At 43.5% G+C, this 19,044-nt stretch overlaps 1 protein-coding gene across 1 annotated transcript; it reads left to right on the forward strand.

Moving 5' to 3' along the window:
- The first annotated feature begins 3,810 nt into the window (after window positions 1–3,810).
- Window positions 3,811–18,393, forward strand: Slamf7 (SLAM family member 7). The gene is given in 10 exon segments (XM_041643449.1): window positions 3,811–3,865; window positions 10,955–11,272; window positions 12,199–12,471; window positions 12,680–12,796; window positions 15,234–15,337; window positions 16,248–16,310; window positions 17,238–17,275; window positions 17,909–17,943; window positions 18,244–18,274; window positions 18,276–18,393. Coding segments are annotated over 10 exon segments (1,152 nt in total).
- Window positions 18,394–19,044: the final 651 nt, after the last annotated feature.

Consider the following 19,044-nt stretch of genomic DNA (forward strand, 5'->3'; position numbering starts at 1 on the left):
GGCGACCGAGAGCAGTGGTGAAGCTGTACTGTTTTGAGAGCCTTTGGGCCCCTTGACCTCCCTGACCTCAACAACTGTTGAGGTATCTTACAGTTGGCATTGGAAGACTCATTTAATAACCTATGGCTTCTGAAGGAAGCATTGCCCACCCATACACGGTACCTCTGTTCAGGTTCTAATTATTACATCTTAAATGAACTTACGAAATGGTAAAGTTTCCCATCTTTACTTTTGGTTTTCTTCATCTACCACTCCCTTCCCACCCCACCCACCCCTACTTAGACCATTCCATCCTCCGCCTCCCAGGGTCTACTTTCCTTTTGCACTTGTAATGGAGATATGAACAAGAAAAACAAAAGGGAAAGGAAAGTTGTGCTCTGTATCGACACAGATAGGAGAGATGCCAGGCAAACCCTTGACCACAGCAATGGTGAGACACCATTTCCAAAACAGCCTGAGTTAGCAGCTTGGGAGTCCCAGACTGGCCGTGAAGTTCATTTTCAAGAAACAAAAGCAAGTATTGCCTACGAGTACCCAAAAGCCTGGTGGGTAGAACCCCATATATTGTGGGAAAGAAGCGTATACAGTATCAGTAAGGGAATAGGAACAAAGATCCAAGTGACCCAGCAGACATTGGAAAGGACTGTCCAGGGTACTTCCCACAGACAAGGCCAGCATCTCTGACCCAGCCTCACAAAGAACCACTCAGGGGTGTAACAGGCATCTGGAAACCTGGGAAAGAACACAAAGAAAGCAGAGAGTGGAAGGGCAGGACCTCATTCACGCTCACACATATACCCACGCCACGCTCCCCTTCATGTGAGTTTCTCCCTCACTGAACACCTAGTATCTATGCTGGAGGCCAGATCTGTCCTGCTGTCTTCTCTCTCTTGCTCTCACTGTTATTTCTTCTCCTCTGGCTCTTACACACACACACACACACACACACACACACACACACACACACCTTTTCTTTATCTTTATTTTTGTTTTCATGGGCTTTCCCAAAGAAAATAAGCTGTCCTATTCTTTGCAGGGTCGCTGTGGCTCGGATGCCTAAGACATGGAGCTCTTTTTGGCAATCAGATTACATTACTTTCTCTTTCCCTTTTCATCCTACCTTTAGCTAAAACTGCCTCATTCCCCACCCTGACCCCTGTCCATATTGTTCCCCCATTCTATCTAGTTTTGCCATCGTCTCCTTTTTTTCTCAACCCGATATGAATCACAAGTCACTCTGCTCTTTTCCCATCTACTCATATCCATAGGACTTAATATCTTAGTGATTCTGTTCTATTAGTATTAGTTTACTTCTTACAATGAGTGGAGAGTAATAGGTGATGGTTTGTTACTTGGCTATTACCATATGTTCTTGGTGGGCTTTCACTTTGATAGCGGTCATTTTTCTTTTTTCAAGAGAGTTTCTACTTTCAGGGGAGTACTGGGGCCTAGTCTGATGCCCTAAATGCCAACCAAGCAGAGAAAAAAAAATACCACTCCAACCTTATTACAACCCGGCCACTCTTGACCATTTTGAATATTCTTGTTTAAAAAAAGTCCTATTTAAAACAAATTCCAACCAGCAACCTAACTTGGATGATCCAGCCTCAACACAAAAACACAAAAGTACAAAAAACAAAGACAACATAGCTCAGTGCTCTGAGGAAGGCGGAGGAGGTAGGAGATTGTGGCGGCTGCTGAAGGATGAGAAAGAGGCAGAATGCCCACAAAAGTAGGAGTCTGAAGCCTGGTGCTGTGCGTCAATGCCGCTGTCGCGCTCCTCCGAAGCTGGGCAGCGAGGGACAGAAGTGAGCAAAGTTCACATTCTAGGACACACCTGGACTCGTGCTTCCATTTTCCGGCTCAGGCTTCTCCTTGCTCTTCCCCCTACAGTGCTACTCTCGGGGATTTTCTCCTGCCTTCTGGTTTTATATCAAATTGTACCAGAATTCTATCAAGCATCATTCCTACACACTGGTCCTTCAAGGACACTTGTGTGCAGTCTCCACCCGTCCCTCCGTCACACCTGCCTTCTTGTTTTCCTGTCATCTCCCCATTTGTATCTTGAAGGTGTAGCTCTTGCAAACTGGAGACTTCAGCCTTGAGTTTTTCTTATCTGTTTTAATAGTCTTTCCTTTAATTAAATGTTTTGTCTGTTTATACTTAGTGCAAGTATTAGTGTAGTCAGATTTAGGTCTGGTATTTACTGCTTGATTGTTCTTTTTGGGTTTTTTTTCTTGCCATTTTTTTTCCTTTTATTTAAAAAACATTAGATTTTTTAAAAAAAATACTTTACTTTTAGTAATGTCACCCACTGTTGAACTTTTAAGCACTCTTATTTGCATTTTTTCTTTGTATTTTCTCTTTATCAACCTTTGGGCACACCTCTAATGAAGTGTTTGAATCTTTCTAAACTTTTTTGGAGATTGTCTCACTATGTAGAACTGGTTGGCCTGGAACTCACTGTGTAGGTCAGACTGGCCTCAAACTCACAGAGATTCCCCTGCCTCTGCTTCCCAATGACCAAAACTAATGTCATTCATCACCATTCCTGGTTTATCTTCCTACTTTTTATTGATATGGAGGATATATATCTCTATAGATATAGATATAAGCATTATAAATATCTTCTCCCACTCTTATGATTGGTTCTTATATTCCCATAGGAGTTTCTTTTGGTTAAAAGAGACTTTTCTTCGGATTTACTTTTAATGTTATTCATGCATATATGTATGTCTCTGTATGTGAATATGTCATGTGTACAAGTGCTCTCTGAGGCCAGAGGAAGATGTCAGATCACCTGAGTCTCCCTATGTCAATCCTGGGACTCAGGTCCTCTGGAAGAGTAGCAAGCACTGCTAACCACTAAGCCATCTCTCCAGCTCCAAAAGAAGTCATAAGTATTGTTGTCATAAGACCTCGACTATAATTTCTCAACTGTAAAATAGGATTTGTAGTAGAATTCCATTCATAGGGTTTACATGAAGAATAAAAAAGACAATGTGTGTACTCTTCGCACAGCAACTGGCATTTAGAAAAGCTTATTAAATTTACTATTCGCTCCCTCCTGTCCTCCCTGCCCCCATCTAACCGATTTCCTGTTTCTGAGTCTCTTAGAAGAAACCGGTAACATCTGTCATCTACTAGCGCACGTGAAGGGACCTGATGCACAGACCCCAAAGCTGCAGGATCTCCACAACGCAGGGCAATAGCAGAATAACCAAGAGGAGGTTCCAGTGAGGGCCCAGCACCAATAGTGTAACAGAAACCAGAGGCCTCAAATCAGATCAATGAACATTCGCAAGTAAAGACACATGGCAGGGTTTACTGTATGACTCACTGTGTCACACTGTAGCTTCCGTGACGAGACTGTTTATTTTTCCTTCTCTTTCTTTCTTTTTTCTCTTAAATTTTATTTTATTCTTTTCTTGGGGGAGGAGGTGGTGGGTTGCAAGGCCAGAGGATGGATATGAAGGGACAGAAAAATGATTAGGATAGATGTGCATTGATGTGAAAGAATAAATAAAAGGAAAAAAATCCCCCCAAAGTAGTAACAGGTAAAGTAAAAAAGGAATAGCATTTCTATTTAAAAATTTTTATGAAGCGTGTGATTCCTTACCTGTAACAGAAAATAAGACTCTTGCCAATCATTTTTTCCTTCCTTTTGGAAATCTTATTGCTGTGACGTGGAAGATGACTCATTCTAACGTGACTCCTCCCACCTAATTTAAATCCCAGCTTAAGGCTAGAGAAGTCTGCTGCATTAGGGAGAATTCGAGTCCTCTGAGTGATTGACAACCTGACGACGCTATGGCTGGTTTCTGCACATTCATCATCTTTACCTCTGTGCTCTGTCAGATCCCAGGTGAGTCTAACCCTCTCCTGTCCAGTCTCCTGACCTCCTCCTCCTGAGGTGTCATCCCAGGCTTCTGAGTCCACTCTGGAGCCTCTGCCTCATTTGGCTTTGTGATTAGCCACTGGTATCTAGAAGGAGAAGAAAAGAAGCAGCTCTTGGAACTAAGTCCCTTCTGCCTACCCCAGGGAAGGAGAGACACAAAGAATTGGGTTTTAGAGTCCTGTGTTCTGATCCAGCTCTGCCAGGAGTTAAAAGGAGAACGATAAAGCTACCCTGGGCTTCAGGGCTTCTCTCTTTTAGGGTCTCTCTCTTTTAGCCTTCCCTCCTTTTGAGAACAATGTTAGAAGTAAAGTTATACAGCTGTGTATTCATTCATAAATGTACTTTAATTAATACATGTCTAAATAAATTTAATGATGGTGCATAAGAATGAGATCAATCAATGGAAGCAACCATTTGAATTTGTTCTCTCTTAACCCAATCTGCCTCTACTTAGAAAATTAATTAATTATAGGTACTCTATGTTCACTCACGTGAAGGATTGGGTGCCTGCATAACCCTGTCGTAGGTATGATGATAATGAAAGATTTTACTATACCCAGTGTTCTCTGACACATGGGGTACAACCATGAGGGGTTCTCTCTCTCTCTCTCTCTCTCTCTCTCTCTCTCTCTCTCTCTCTCTCTCTCTCTCTCTCACCTCCATAGATGTCATATCGGTACACAATAAACCTTCCTAAAATAACTCCCAAGCCACATAGCGTTTTCAATCCTTTCCTTCTCATACCAGACCAAACTAAGTGACTCAAATCTACAGTCTGTCACGCCTCCTTGAATTCATCAAACCTTGCACTGCTAGGAAGCACCTGGCCCTAAGTAGGTTGCCCTAAAAACAGACTTGTTTCTAAAATACTACCTGAACGGAAATGGTGATCAGAACTAGAATTTAAAGACGAGGTGGGGGAGGGCATGCCAGGGTTTTGAAAAGCCCAGGTGCTCACCTGAAACATTTGTAGTGCCGTAGGTATGTAACCTGAGTCTCCTGCTATTCTACTCCAGTAGGCTGTGGGAAGTCTGGGGTTACATCTCCTATGGCTGAAAAGAGTCAGAGATTGTCCTAGAACCCCCAAAAGACAGGGCAGTGGAAGCAGTACAGACCCTGGATGCAAGTTTCCTAGTTTAACTTTGTACTGGATTGCTGTGAGCGAGCATCTTTGTACTTTGAACTTTGCTTTTCTGTGTATAGCAGATAGATAAAAGCAAATTGATTCAGTAAGAGTGGCCATTTAAGTTCCTGATACCCCAAGGTACTTTGGGGGGCATCTCCTTACAAACCTATAAGACAGGGACTTAAAGATAAGGAAACAGACCGGGAGAGGTCGAGTTTCTTAGGCAAGATCACGCCGTGATTACAAGAGAAAGGAGGAACGGAGTGTCCAGAGCTGGCGCTGTCTCCCACCACCGAGCGCTAACCAACAGCTTCAGCTGTCAACCTGACCCTGGAAAGGTGTTCAGGAAAAATGCATTTGGACTGAGTCCCCCGCAGCAAGAGCCAGATGTCATTTCTTCCTTCTCCAGGTACAGGAGCCCAAGTCAGGGACTGGAAAGACCATCAACAAACAGGTCTCACTGTTTGGGGGCGTGGTAATACCAATGGGATGCCACTCTGGACAACTTGACAGGAGCGGCGAGGCTAGCTCTTGCAGCCTTTCTGTTCTCACCAGGGTAAGGGGGGCAGCAGTCTGTTCCTTGGAGTAATACAATGGCTTTAAGGAAAACAAAGATGAGTGGTGGGTACGGGGGATCGCTGCAAAGAACCAGAGAAAAAGACAGAGAAGAGAGCGGGAGACAAAGACGAGGTAAAGAAGCAAATGAGGCAGCCTGGATGTGTCAGGCAAGGGGTGTGAGGGACTGGAAAGTTTGTGAGTTCTGTTGTGTGTGTACCCCATGGTATTGATTTATAATGCAATTTTCAGGGGATGTTAGAAAAGAAGTTATCTAAAGGCCCACTCATTTCAAACCACTTTATTATGGAAGCAGTGTTTTTCACTTACGAACAGAAACATGTGATTCTACCTTTGGTTGTAGCCTCCCTGGCAGTGAGGAAACCCCAAAGCCTTGGCTCTCTGTTCTTTGCCCCTCTCCCTAAGGTTCCCAGAAAGATGGAGATTTTTGAGACTCCAGCTGTAGCAAGAGGTACAGGGGAAAATCTTGCCTTTAGCGCCTTGGTTCGTGGCCTCCCACATAATCCTGAGTCTAGTCTCCCTGTCTGGGAAATAGAATGGAATCAGACTAATTATTACCCCCTGAAGATTCCTCCCAGGTCTGAGATGTTCTGTTCTTGACTTCCATGAGGAGGACTGTCCAGTGTGGTGGTGTCTGTGGCATTGTCAAGGGCTGGGCTGACAGGCAGTTGGAGCTTTGCCAGGCCCCTCCCCTGTGTTTTCCTCCTGGGCTGCCTGCCCTCCTGGGGCTGGGGCTGCTTCTTGCTGCTCCAGTTCACTGTTCTTTTGATCTTTTCTGGGGGAATGTCACATGAGAGAGAAGTGAAAATATGAAAGGGCGCAACATGAGGGTGGAGATGTTGTCTCATTCTGCTCCAAAGTGTCTCTCAGAGATGATGATGCTCCTGACACAAAGACAGAGAGGTGGAAAGCGGACAGCCTCCTGGTCCAGCGCCTTCCGCCTCTCCGTACTGGCTGCCAGGGAGATTTGCAGGGGTGACTAAACCTTTGTCTTACTACGAAGTCACCCACTGCTGTTTTGTGAACTATTTTCTTGAATGCCTCAGACATGAAATTTGAAAAATGGAAAGCCTTCTCAAAGAGCCTTCTGCTCTTGGCGTCTCCCACCAATGCCCTTGGCACTTCCCACCAATGCCTTTGGCGCCTCCCACCAATGCCCTTGGCGCCTCCCACCAATGCCCTCAGCACCTCCCACCATGCTGTCACCTGTTCTTGTTCTGTATTTGTCAAAATACTTTCAGATCTACATTCACTCTCCCCAAATTCATAGGACTTGAAGGTGTTTTTCCCTCAGAGAACTGAAACTCAAAATAGTAAATGTTAAAAGGGGGGGGGGCTCTGAAATGGATGATCTCTACCCCTACCTCTGTCTCTCAAATTGAGGTTCATCAAAGTTGGGCCTCATGTGCATCTGCCAAGGACTCTAACACTGAGCTACATCCCTGCTATTTTTGTGGTTTTGGAAAAGTCACTCAGCCCTGGTATCCTCATTTATGAAATGGAATGTGTTAACTCTTATCTCCTTGTTCTGAAGATCAACAAAGGCAAGTCCATCAGACTGGCTTACAGACACCAAGTGTTTGTCTCTAGAATTATGACTGTGGAGGAGCTGGAATGGGTCCTGGGTCCCTTGACTCCCACTGAAGACAGAGAGCCCTTTTTCATTCTGCAGTGTGCTGGTAGGAAGAGAAGGCATCATATCTTTCTCTGGGCACGGTGATGCCACAACGGGGTAATCTGGGACGTAACACCTGTAGACTGGTCATTGGCTAATTCACACACTCAAAAATGACATGTCCAGTCACCACAGCATATGTCTCCCTACATGCACATATGATGCACATATGGTGCATGTGTGTGCGGGTGCACATGTGAGTGTACACACACACACAACTGAGGATCAGGAAAGAGAAGAGGTCTGGATACTTGTTGATTGACAGCAAGTGGGTTTTGTATTTTTCATAGCCTTATAACATTATCTTGGCCTTAGAGTTAAAGCCCCAGGCTTCTCTCAGGTCATGTGATAACTCTAAGGAAATCACTGGGCCAGAGGAGAATATCACTAAAGCTGAGCGCCATCAGACTTACCCAAACCACTTGGCTGCTGTGAAATCAGAGGTCAAGGGAGCACAGAGGAAGCAGGTCACACCATTCCCTGCGGACAGGTGGGAGAGTGGCATCTGAGGGAGGTAGGTGAGTCTCGTGGGACCCAGATCTTTAGGAAGGAATTGGTAGTCATACATTCTCTAGCAAACACATCCCGTCTGTGGCCACTGGGCTTCATAGAGCCCAAGAAATCCAGGAATGTGGCCCAGCACGAAATCGGAAACATACTTACAACACTATGGGATGCTTCTAGTAACTCTACTGTGCAGTTCTCAAGGGCAAAATTTTCAGATGACTGCCATGGCACGATGTCAAAAGGTTGAGCAGTCTTGTGAGTCCAGACTCCAGGTCAGACTAAACACCCCCACGGAATCCCCACAGCAATCATTACTTCCCTTCTCATAGCACGTGCTGTTGCTTAACTGCTGATTTCTCGCAATTTTGAGAGCGCAAGGATCATGACCATCTTGCTCAAGCCCTCAGTTCTCTCTTTAGCTCCTAGAAAGATCAAGCATACCAAACACGGTCTGCTTAAATACGAGCAAACTGTAGCGCCATGCCTGGAAGTGATGAAGATGACGCCAAAGTTTCATCTCAACTTTGAGCATTTTTAAAAAATGTCTCTGGTTTCTAGATCCCATTTCTCAGTCACTGGGATAATAAAACTAAACTGGCTAGAATTTCCCAACACTGTTTTTTTTGTTCGTTAACCCATTATTTAGGAAATAGCAGGGAACTGTTTCCTTCAGTTAACTTTCTTTTCTATCCTGAAGATACACTTAAGATAGAACAGTAATCTGAGGATGGTTGCACTTAGGGGATGGAGGCAGGAAGATCAAGAGGTCAAGACTCTGGAGCTCAAGGGCTAAGAGCAATTTGCCGCTCTCGTAGGGAACTTGGGGTTGATTCCCACACTCACATGGTGGCTCACAACCACCTGTAACTCCATTTCCAGGGGGTGTCTGTCCTCTTCTGACTTTGACAGGTACCAGGCACACACATGGTATACATACCTACACGTTGGCAAAATACTGATACATATAAAGTCAAATTTAAAAACCTAAAAAAATACTTTTTATTTTTTTTAAAAAAAAAAGTGTTCAAGGTCATTCTCCCTTAGTTCCATAGCAAGTTTGAAGCCAACTTTGGAAAAAGAAAAAGGAGAGGAAAAATAAGAAGAGGCAGGAGAGAGGAGGAAGAGAATGAGCGGTGGTGCTCCGTGGAGCACTCTGCCCCACGCCATCCTCCACTTCCCTCCTAACAAAGGACAGCGAATTTCAGATTTTCCTCACCCTTGCTCCACGTTACTCATATCTGGTGACACTTACCCTGAGAAAGTTGACACCTAGCGTGAGGGAGTGAAAAGAGGGCTCCCTCCTGGCTGAAGCACACGCACACGTGCCGACATACTAAAGCCATGGTCTCAGTTTGCCCCGTAAACACTTTGCCATGGTTTAGATGTGATCTGTCACACCCATGAGTTTGAGACTAAAAGCACTGTGGTGAGGTAGAGGTGATAAAACCTCTAAGAGCTAAGGCCTAGCAGAAGCTGTTAGGTGACGAGGGTACCATTATTCTGAGACAGAATCGCTCCCACTTTCTTGGAGTAAGTTAACTGTGCTGAGAGCAGATTTGTTGTGGTGAGGCCCATCTGTTCTTGGCCTCTTCTGCACAGGGGTGATTTCCCTTCTGTTTCTCTGCCGTCTTGTGACCCAACCAAGAGAACCTTCACCAAAGGCTTCACATATGGTATTGCACACGCTCAGATTTTCAACCTCCCAAACTGTAAGTTACTTTTTCTTTATAAAGTATCCACCTTCAAGCATGTTGTTATTCCTTCAGAAAAGGACAGATACATTCCATAAAAGGGAGTGAGTAATACAAGTCCCCCAAAACCAATGTGAAAATGAAATTACTTGAAGGTCCAGGAATTTGACCCACTTGGAGGGCAAGTGATACCCAATCTTCACCTGAGTTCAAAATATTTACCCTTTCTGTCTCTGGCGTTGAAATGTAAGAATGAAGGCATCAATTGGTCAAATAAATCAGAGTACATTTGATTTTGTCTGTAACTTTTACTGGGACTCTTTTTCCATCCTTTGAGATAGTTAAAAGCAGTCTAAAACCATTCCCACCTTTGTATTATAAGAGTAGGGAAATTTTTGAAAACTCAAATTTAGCTAGATACTTTGACAAAATTGCAGGGATGTAAAGTATATGTACACCGACTAAGAAGTTATAGGAGAAAATATTTGAAAATGGAAATTTTTTCCAGGAAGAGAAACCAGTACTTTTGAAGGTTCCCCAGACCTGTACCTAAGGGAGTAAATCCTGTTCTGTCTGACGAAAGTAAAAATCTTCCTCCTCTAAGAACTTTAACAGCTAAAGAAAGTTCATAGTACATGCTTTAAATTTCTTGCCTCAGTGCCTTTGCTAGCCCCAGATTTTGTCCCTTAACTTTTACAGAGAGTTACCCCGTCACCATCACTGTAAATGCTTACTGAGTTGGTGACTTCTGGAAGTTCCACCAAGAGTCATTCTTTCATACGGAGTCACATAACTAGTGATGACTGCTTCAGAGTCAGGCTCTACCAGGTGAGCTAAGACTGTGTCGGTCAAAGCAACAACATTCTTGTGGAATGAAAACCCTACAGCAATTTTTAGCATGTGAGGTGAACATGCTCCCCAACACTCAGACTCACCCTTTTTCTTCTTCCCACACAAACATATAGAAGCTTTTTGTGGGGATGACCTTGAGTCTACTAATGCATCTTAAACTGGGAAGAGAGGTCATTCTTACACGTGTCCACTATTGCTGTCCCTACAAACATCTAGCTCTCCTCCCATTACCATGGTGATGCTTGTGAACCAGTGATTCTGGTTTGGGCAGCCTATCTCATCAGCTTCATGCTAAACATCTCTGGAGTAATCTGGTTTTCCTAAGAGACCCAGATAGAAACTTCTTTAGTTGTCTCTCCTCACCTCCCCCAACAACAGGAACCTGCCGAGGATGGAGCTGGGCTTTCAAGTTTACCACAGTTTGGACTACTCCGCTGGGGGTCTCTGAGAATGTGGTGTGATGGTGGCAGGTGTCCTTGCAGGCAGAAGGGTCTGTTCTCAATGCCACCTCAATGTGGATGAGGTTCTGCTTCTATTGAACTTGAAGATATGTCACAGGATCTCCCAAGGACTCAAAGGTTGTGGTAACTTGTGACAAGAGCTTATGTTATCGTTTTCTGTGTCTGCAGTGACAGCGAAAACTTCTGGAACTCTGAAGGAGATGGTTGGTGCCCTTGGTGGATCTGTGACCTTCAATCTGAATTTCACGGGAAAACGGGTTGACACTATTGTATGGAGCTTCAAGACACTTTCTGTTGCCATCATAGTTAAGGACAAAGTTGTAGTGCCTCAAAATCATAACAAAGAAAGGATAGTCTTCCCAGACAGAAGCTACTCCATGACACTTAGCCAGTTGAAGAAGAATGACTCAGGTGTCTACAGGGCAGAGATTCACGGTACATTTCTTGAGTCTCCCTTCATCCAGGAATATGTGCTGTATGTCTATGGTAAGTAGGCTTGGTTCTAATGGTGGATGGTAGGCATACGGATGTAGTGAGCATCCTGATACAGTGGATGTTCAAGTCAAGTTTGGATAATCACACAGCAAGGATCAGGGAGCAGGGGACTCCTGCACTGATGATATGGCCTGGGCAACAGTAAGAGAAAGGCAGAGAGGGAGAGAGGAAAGAGAAACCACTCAGGAAGTTAAACTTGCAAACCAGTCAGCTCTCTCTACCAGAAGAGTTACTTGTCCTGTGCACTGAACTACAGTATCAGAGATACCAAGAGAAGGGACCCAAGACTAGCTTACAGGAGCTAGGCAATGCACCTTGAGCCAGGCTTATATTCCATTGAGATACTGTGGAAGGCAACAGAAATGAGTTAATCTGCAGACAATCTAGCTGGGGGAAGGATAAAGAGGAAAAAGGTATTTGAACAGAAATATTTAATGGGCCAAACTCTAGGATAGATAAGCTGTTGCTGATATTCTAAGCATAAAGGAGTAGGCACAAGTTAGTGAGAAGTGTTACTACGTTATTATTATTCTCCCTAAGAGGATAAAGGAAAGTGTGTTCAAGAAAGTCCGAGGACAAGCAATGAAAAGCCTCTGCCTAAAGACTGGGTAGTATTTAAATACAAGTAAGGTCAGTGTTTGCCCTGCATCTAGGCGTGGTGAATGTCACTACATTGTTGTTGTATGATTATCTCTGCTAGAATAGTTGCTATTGTTATTCTTGCTATATAGGTAGAGCCAAGCAGACTTAAGAGGTCTCTTTCCCAGATAAGAATAAGACATTCTGTTCTGAATTGTTACTTGCTTACCCTTTTTGAATTTACCAGCAAGAGTCGGGTCCAAGGTAAAGAAGGGTAACTCAGAGAAGGTTGAGCTCAGAACAAACTTCCATCCTCTGTTGTGCTATCTCTTTTACAGAGTATCTGTCAAGGCCCAAAGTCACCTTGAATGGGCAAGACAACATAAATGGCACCTGCACAACCAACCTGACATGCTCCATGGACAAGGGAGGAGAGAATGTGACCTATAGCTGGAAAGCCATTGGGCATGGAGTCAACGAATCTCATGATGGTGCCGTCCTCCCCATCTCCTGGAAATTGGGAGAAAAAGATAAGACTTTAATTTGCATGGCCAGGAATCCCATCAGCCAAAGTTCCTCGATCCCCACCCATGTCCAGGATCTCTGTGGAGGTAACAGTCTCCTCTCTCCAGGAGCCTCTGGTTGCAGAAATGTTATCTTCTTTAGCTCCCTGTTTCTATAGAAACAGGCTCTGTGTCAACTAAAGGCCTCTGGGAAAGCAGCAGGCTAGGAGGAATGTGGAAGTTAGGTCCTTTTGCCTAGCTGATTTTACCACACACATCCACCCTCCTCATGCCTCTCTTTATTTTCTCTTTAAAGATGCTGTCAAGGACCTAAATTCATCCAGCATCATTGTATATATCCTGCCAGGGTTAATTGTACTCGGTCTCTTGCTGGTGATTATTCCTGTTGCTATGCATACAGAGAAAGGAAAAGGTAAAGCATTTATGGTTTTTTGCTTCATATATGTTCTCCTTTTTATTCCTCATGCAATACATTGATCTGTGTGCAAGATTTAGTGTTGAAGATATAAAACAAGGAGGTCATGGTCTCTTCCCTTAAGAAATGCACAGTCAGTGGCTAGACAGAGAGAGCTCATTCAGTAAAGTGCTTGCCATACAAGTGTGAGGACCTGAATTCAAGCCCCAGAACTCATATTTTTAAAAAAAAAATCCAGATGTGGCAGCATGTACTTGTAATCCCAACACTGGGGAGGTGGAAATAGGTGGTTCCCTGGGGCTTATACTGGTCAACTAGCCTAGTCTAACCTGTTAGTCCCAAGCCAGTGAAAGATTCTATCTCATAAAACAGGGTAGATAACACCTGCAGAACAACACCCAAAGTTGATCTCTGCCCTTCCCACACATGCACACATGAATATGAACACACACACACACACAGAAAGAGAAGTGCATGCCATAGCTGTAAGCCTTAGCTTCAAAGTAGAGAATGTAGTCCTTGCCTTCTCTCTTGAGGACAGAGTCTCTTTCTAGTGCCTACTCCTGTCCTTCCTTCAGAAGGATGTGGTCCTTCTGATGATACAGGTCGTACATTGTTGATTCTTGTAACAGGGGGGCCTGCTTGTTGTCAGGGTTTCTGTCCTGCCCAGTTCCCACAGTCGTTTAGCTCCAAAGAAAATCACACAGAAGTCTCCATAAGATTATAAACTGATTGTCCCATTAGCACATGCTTCTTATTAGCTCTTGTAGCTTATATTAACCCATTATTCTTATCTCTATTACCCACATGGCTCAGTACCTTTTTCAGTGGGGCAGGTCACATTCTGCTTCTTCGGTGGTCTGGGCAGGACTGGAGAAAGAGCTTCCTTCTTCCCAGAATACTCCTGTTCTCATTGCCTCGCCTCTACTTTCTGTCTGGTTGTCCCATTTATACCTCCTGCCTGGCGACTGACCAATCAGTGTTTATTTAAAACATAATTGATAAACAAAATCTCTTCTCCAAAGTAACGTACCTTTTGACTTCAATTTTGAAGTCAAAGTCTTTTCAAAATAATGATCTTAGCCAGGCAGTGGTGGCGCACACCTTTAACCCCAGCACTCAGGAGGCAGAGGCAGGCAGATCTCTGGGAGTTCGAGGCCAGCCTGGTCTACAAGAGCTAGTTCCGGGACAGGCACCAAAGTTACAGAGAAACCCTGTCTTGAAAAACCAAAAAAAAAAAAAAATCAAAATAACAATCTTAAATTAATTCAGCAGCATTTATATTCAAATGTGTTTTAGCAGCTTTTATTCCTTCCTCAGCCATCAAACAATTTAACAACACCATAACATTCAGTATCTAGACTCTCTGTGTATTTTTCATCTTTATGTGGCTTTATTTTAACCTCTATTTTCCTTTGTTTTTTTTTAAAAAGAGGGGGAAGTGGTGCAGGACAATCATCTATATTCTGTCAATTATATTTAAATAAATGCCGATTGGCTGATAGCCAGGCAGGAAGTATAGGCCAGAAAACCAGACAGAAAATAGAGGTGGGACAATGAGAACAGGAGTGTTCTGGGAAGAAGGAAGCTCTTTCTGCAGTCCTGCTCAGATCATGGAAGAAACAGGATGTGATATGCCCTGCTGAAAAAGGTACTGAGCCATGTGGCTAACATAGATAAAAATAATGGGTTAATATACGTTATAAGAGCTAATACGAAGCCTGATCTAATTGGCCATTCAGTTTATAACTTATGGAGACCTCTGTGTGATTTTCTTTGGGACTTGCTGGCTGTGGGAACTGGGCAGGACAAAAAACCCAACAAGCAGCCCCTCCTGCTACAGCTTCTGCTCCTCCCCAGCAGGAAGGTCTCCCTGCCCTTGCTATCCTTATCCCTATCAGAGTCCCCAACCAGATTGTCTTCCATACTCAATCAGCATCAAGATTCCTCTTACCCCTTCACCTCAGGCTAGGCACATCACTCTTGGACAAACCTTTCTTTAAGTCTCTCTACATTGTACCCCATCCTGTGTCCCAAAACCTTTATTTGTTTCCCATCTTCCTACCAGCACTATCCATGGTGGGACAAGAGTAGAGTGTGGAGGAAAAGTTGCAGCAATAGTTGAGTACAAATGCAGACTTTGAGATAGTCTTTGAGATATTCTTTGAGAACTCCTCTGTGAGAGGCATTTTCAGAATGTTGCTGACTCCCTCTGCTTCTCACTGATTTGGAGATTTGGAAGTGGATAATCCATCCTGATTTGTCCAGAATTTTCTCCAGTTTAATATTGAAAGTTTTCTGCCCTATAAAGTGTTTCTGTTTCAGAGTGACTAGGATGGTTGGTCACTCTGAGTATATCATCCAAGTTTTGTGGGCCAGGGGAGATTGTGAACAGTAAGAAAGGCAGTCTTTGATTCTCTAAATCTGGTTTCAGTTTCCAAGGAACACATGGAGAAAGTGGACATCCACCAGAAAAAGCCAAACTTCTGTCCCCACTTGGAAGAGAATCCAGAATATGACACAATCCCTTGCATGAATGTGAGTCCCTTTCCATTTTCTTTTCTGTAATCAGATCCATCCCTCCAAGGCTTTATTTACTTCACTTGAGACTACCCTCTACAAGATTGGGTAGCATAAGAAAAGGAAGGGGATTAAGATGTACAGTCTTTGACTTCAGTCAGTCTGCCTCCCCCACACCTTAACTCATAGCGATGCAGAAGTTGGTGAATTTTAGAACCCTTGATTCTTCTCCACACCTGTACCACTCATGTGAGTAGTTCCATGAGTCACCTCTTCCTTTTTACAATTGATGATGTTGGTCTTTGCTTCCTCACAGGAGGTTGGAAGCTGGTCTGCTTTGTAGCCTACTCAACTTCCTAAGTCAAAATTTATCACCTCTTCCTCTTCTCTTGCTCAGGTTACACCCACATAAACTATAAGGCTGCCCTACATGGTCAGGAAATAAGCTTAAACTCACCCAGGACGTTTTTTCCTTTCTAATCATGAGTCTTTGTTCTTGGTATTGCTCTATTTTGGCTCATTGGGCATCCTTACTGTTTCACCAAGAGACCTTGAATTACTGGATAAGTCCATTTTTAACACTGACACTATAACTTCATGTTAGCCTTTAGCCACCTTAGGAGACTCATAGTTCATGAGATATATCTCAACGTATTTTGAAATCCATTGAAATATAATACAGAAAATGTGATAAAAATGAATAAAAATATGAATAAAACAATGATTGTCTTTAAAACTGATTAATAGGCATTGTTAAGCAGTTACTAACAAGAGAACTTCTCTGCCTATCCCAGAACCTTCTTTTTCTTCTCTCTGTGGTCTCTTACATATACTTTGCTTTCTTTGGATTGTGTGTCTCCATGTTCTTGTCTGTGTGACTCAGAAGTTAGGTGATAATTATGTTTGTTTGTTGTTGGTTTATTAATAGGAAACAAATACGGAAGAGGTAGCGGCAAACACACTTTATTCCACTGTGCAGATTCCCAAAGTGGTAAGAACCTTTATTGCTGACTCTCATCCTAACTGCCAATCCCTTTTCTGTGGCTCATGTTCAGATTTACATTTCGTAGGGATTCTCAGTCCCTGGTGTTAAAACAGACCCCTGCCAGTCTCTCATGTCTGCCTGTGGTGGGGAGTCCTACTTGTGACGCCAGACATGTTGAGGCCATTTAGCTTTGAGCACGTATCTAGACAGGTTTTTCAGGGCTTTGTTTGAGGTTACCCAAAAATGTAGGAAATAGATGAAAACTGTTTTATTGGAACAAACAAAGTAGGAAGGGGATTCTAGATTAGATTGACATAGAAAAGCAGAAGAGTTCTGTCTAGAGTCATAGAGAGGGGAAGGGCCATCTACAGCTTGTGCTAAGCACAGGAAGAGAGGGCTCATGGGTAAAGACTCTGGAGTAGCATGTAACTGGAGGAGGGAGATTTTCTTGCTCTGGTTATATTACATCTACTTTGCACCCTCCCTGCCAAACCCCAAATGTGGTAAGATGCATAGCTTATCCCTTCATCACCTGTGATTTGAAGAGACAGGGGCACCTTTTTGTCTGTTTTTCCTTCCTGTCCAAAAGAATTGAAAAGACAGGGATATTGAAGATGGTTTTCTTAGTGGCAGAAATGCTTGTGAATTTATTATAAGATTACTCAGTTTGTTAAGCATGGAGAAAGATAAATATATTTCCCTCAAGAATAATCTCTCTCAGCTAAAAGTAAACATAAGGACTGTATGTGAAGCATCTATGGGTTGGGTACCTAGAGGGTTGAAGGGGAAGGGAGAGGTAGGGAGGCAGCAGAGAAAAATGTAGAGCTCAATAAAAATAAATTTTAAAAAAGAATGTCTGGGATGACAGGTCTTCTATGAGAGTGCTTGGGCTCTGCTCATGACCAATGTTCTTCTTCCCATGTCTGCCCACAGGTGAAGAGTCCCAGCTCCCTGCTTGCAATGCCACCTACGTCAAGGCCATTAAGCTTTGAAAATATTATCTAGACAGCAGTACTCTCTCTTCTCAGGCCAGCTAAACACGAAGAATTCACCATTCTCGGCAGAAATGGAAACTTCTGTCGCAGATTGAATGTAAATGCCTCCCCATGCAGTTGCATACAGATGGTGAAGGCCAGATTTAAGGAGTTTCAAAGAACAATGATTCTTGGGGATTGGCATGGAGCCCATTCCTATTTCATTTAGTGGGGAAATTTGTTTCTAGACACCACAACACCAATGCTGCGACACAGCCATACTCCCTTTGTTCGTATTTATAGTAAGAAATCAAAACAAAGAAAAGAAACAGGAAGATGAAGAAAATATGCAGTTTGATAAACAGCATGAATGCATTTAAAGTTGTTGGGAAATTGGGTATGCACAAAGAAGCTGCAACGGTTAGAGAAGAGCTGCATTGAAGAGTAACCCCAGACTTTGCACTAGGACAGTAGAGAAGAAGCACTGAGAGTGAGGCCCTATCTATCAAGAACTCCAACTGAAAAGCCCATTTGAAAAGATTTCATTTAAAAGGAAGAATGTTTGAACACAGAGCATCCTACTTCAGTACATTAGACTGAAAACGCGTTTCTCCGGATTCACCTGTGCAGGTTCTCAGAGCCTGCCAAAGCCCTGACTCAAGGGGGTGTGGCTCTACCCTGGACCATCTGCAGAATTTGGCAATGTCCATATGCTGGTGCTTTTGCTTACAGGCAGAATGTAGAAGCTAGGAGCCACTGAGGCTTGCTCTGAGTATATACAAGGTTGGTCTTTCTGAGTGGAACTGCCAAGCAACCTTGCATGAAACTATGAAGGCAAAGCCTAGGTTGCAGTATAGACTCCAAGATACTGGAGCTGTCAGGAACATGAAGCATCTGCTGAGAAAACTTCAGGCACTGAATATACCCAAGAAAGAGGTCGTGTGTGCTTTTGTTAGAATAAAAAGGCCTCCCCAAATCAACTGGAGCATACATGATGCCACAGCGTACCCAGGATGCCAGATACGGAGCTTCAGGATTTACATTTCCCTGCTGGGTTTGACCTAGCTTTGGTCTGTTCTTTCTTTGCTGTGCCTAATCCCTCCCTTTTGGAATGATGGAATGTGAATGTTTTCTCTCCCATTGTACATTGTAAGTATGTAAGATTTTTTTTAAATATCTTATAGGGGCTCACAGCTAAGAGTTTGCCTTGCATCTTATATAAGACATTGGCATTGAACTGTTATAACCAGGGACTCTTAAAGTTCGATGGAATACATTTTGCACTGTATGATGACCGTGAGCTTATGTGAGCCAAGGTGTGACTGTTATAGATTGAGTTTAAAGCATGTTCCACAGGCTCATGTGTTTGAATACTTGGTGTTCAATTTGGACAATTGATGGTGTTAGTTAGGGATGCTGCAGAACCTACAGAAGACAAGGCCTGCCTAGAGATGGTACATCCACAGGAGGAAGACCTTGAAGGTGATATTCACTTTTGGCTTGGGCAGAGCCTTCTGCTTCTACCTCAGACAGAGTCCTGCCCACCACGATGTAAAGAAGCAGCCATTGCAAACACCCTCTAATGTAGACTGAGCCCCTACAGCCTTCATGCCTTCTTATGATGGATTTCATCGCTGGAACTCAAAACCAAAATAACCTTCTGCCCTCGTGAGTTGCTTCTGTCAGGATTCTGGCCTCAAAACAAGAGGACCAACTAATACAACTTCCTTCCAGAATAAGCTACTTGTATGCTGCTTTGGACCCTG

Source organism: Microtus oregoni, unplaced genomic scaffold, assembly GCF_018167655.1.
Source record: "Microtus oregoni isolate MIOR12 unplaced genomic scaffold, Mior012 000086F_ref0000336, whole genome shotgun sequence".
Taxonomy (NCBI): Eukaryota; Metazoa; Chordata; class Mammalia; order Rodentia; family Cricetidae; genus Microtus; species Microtus oregoni.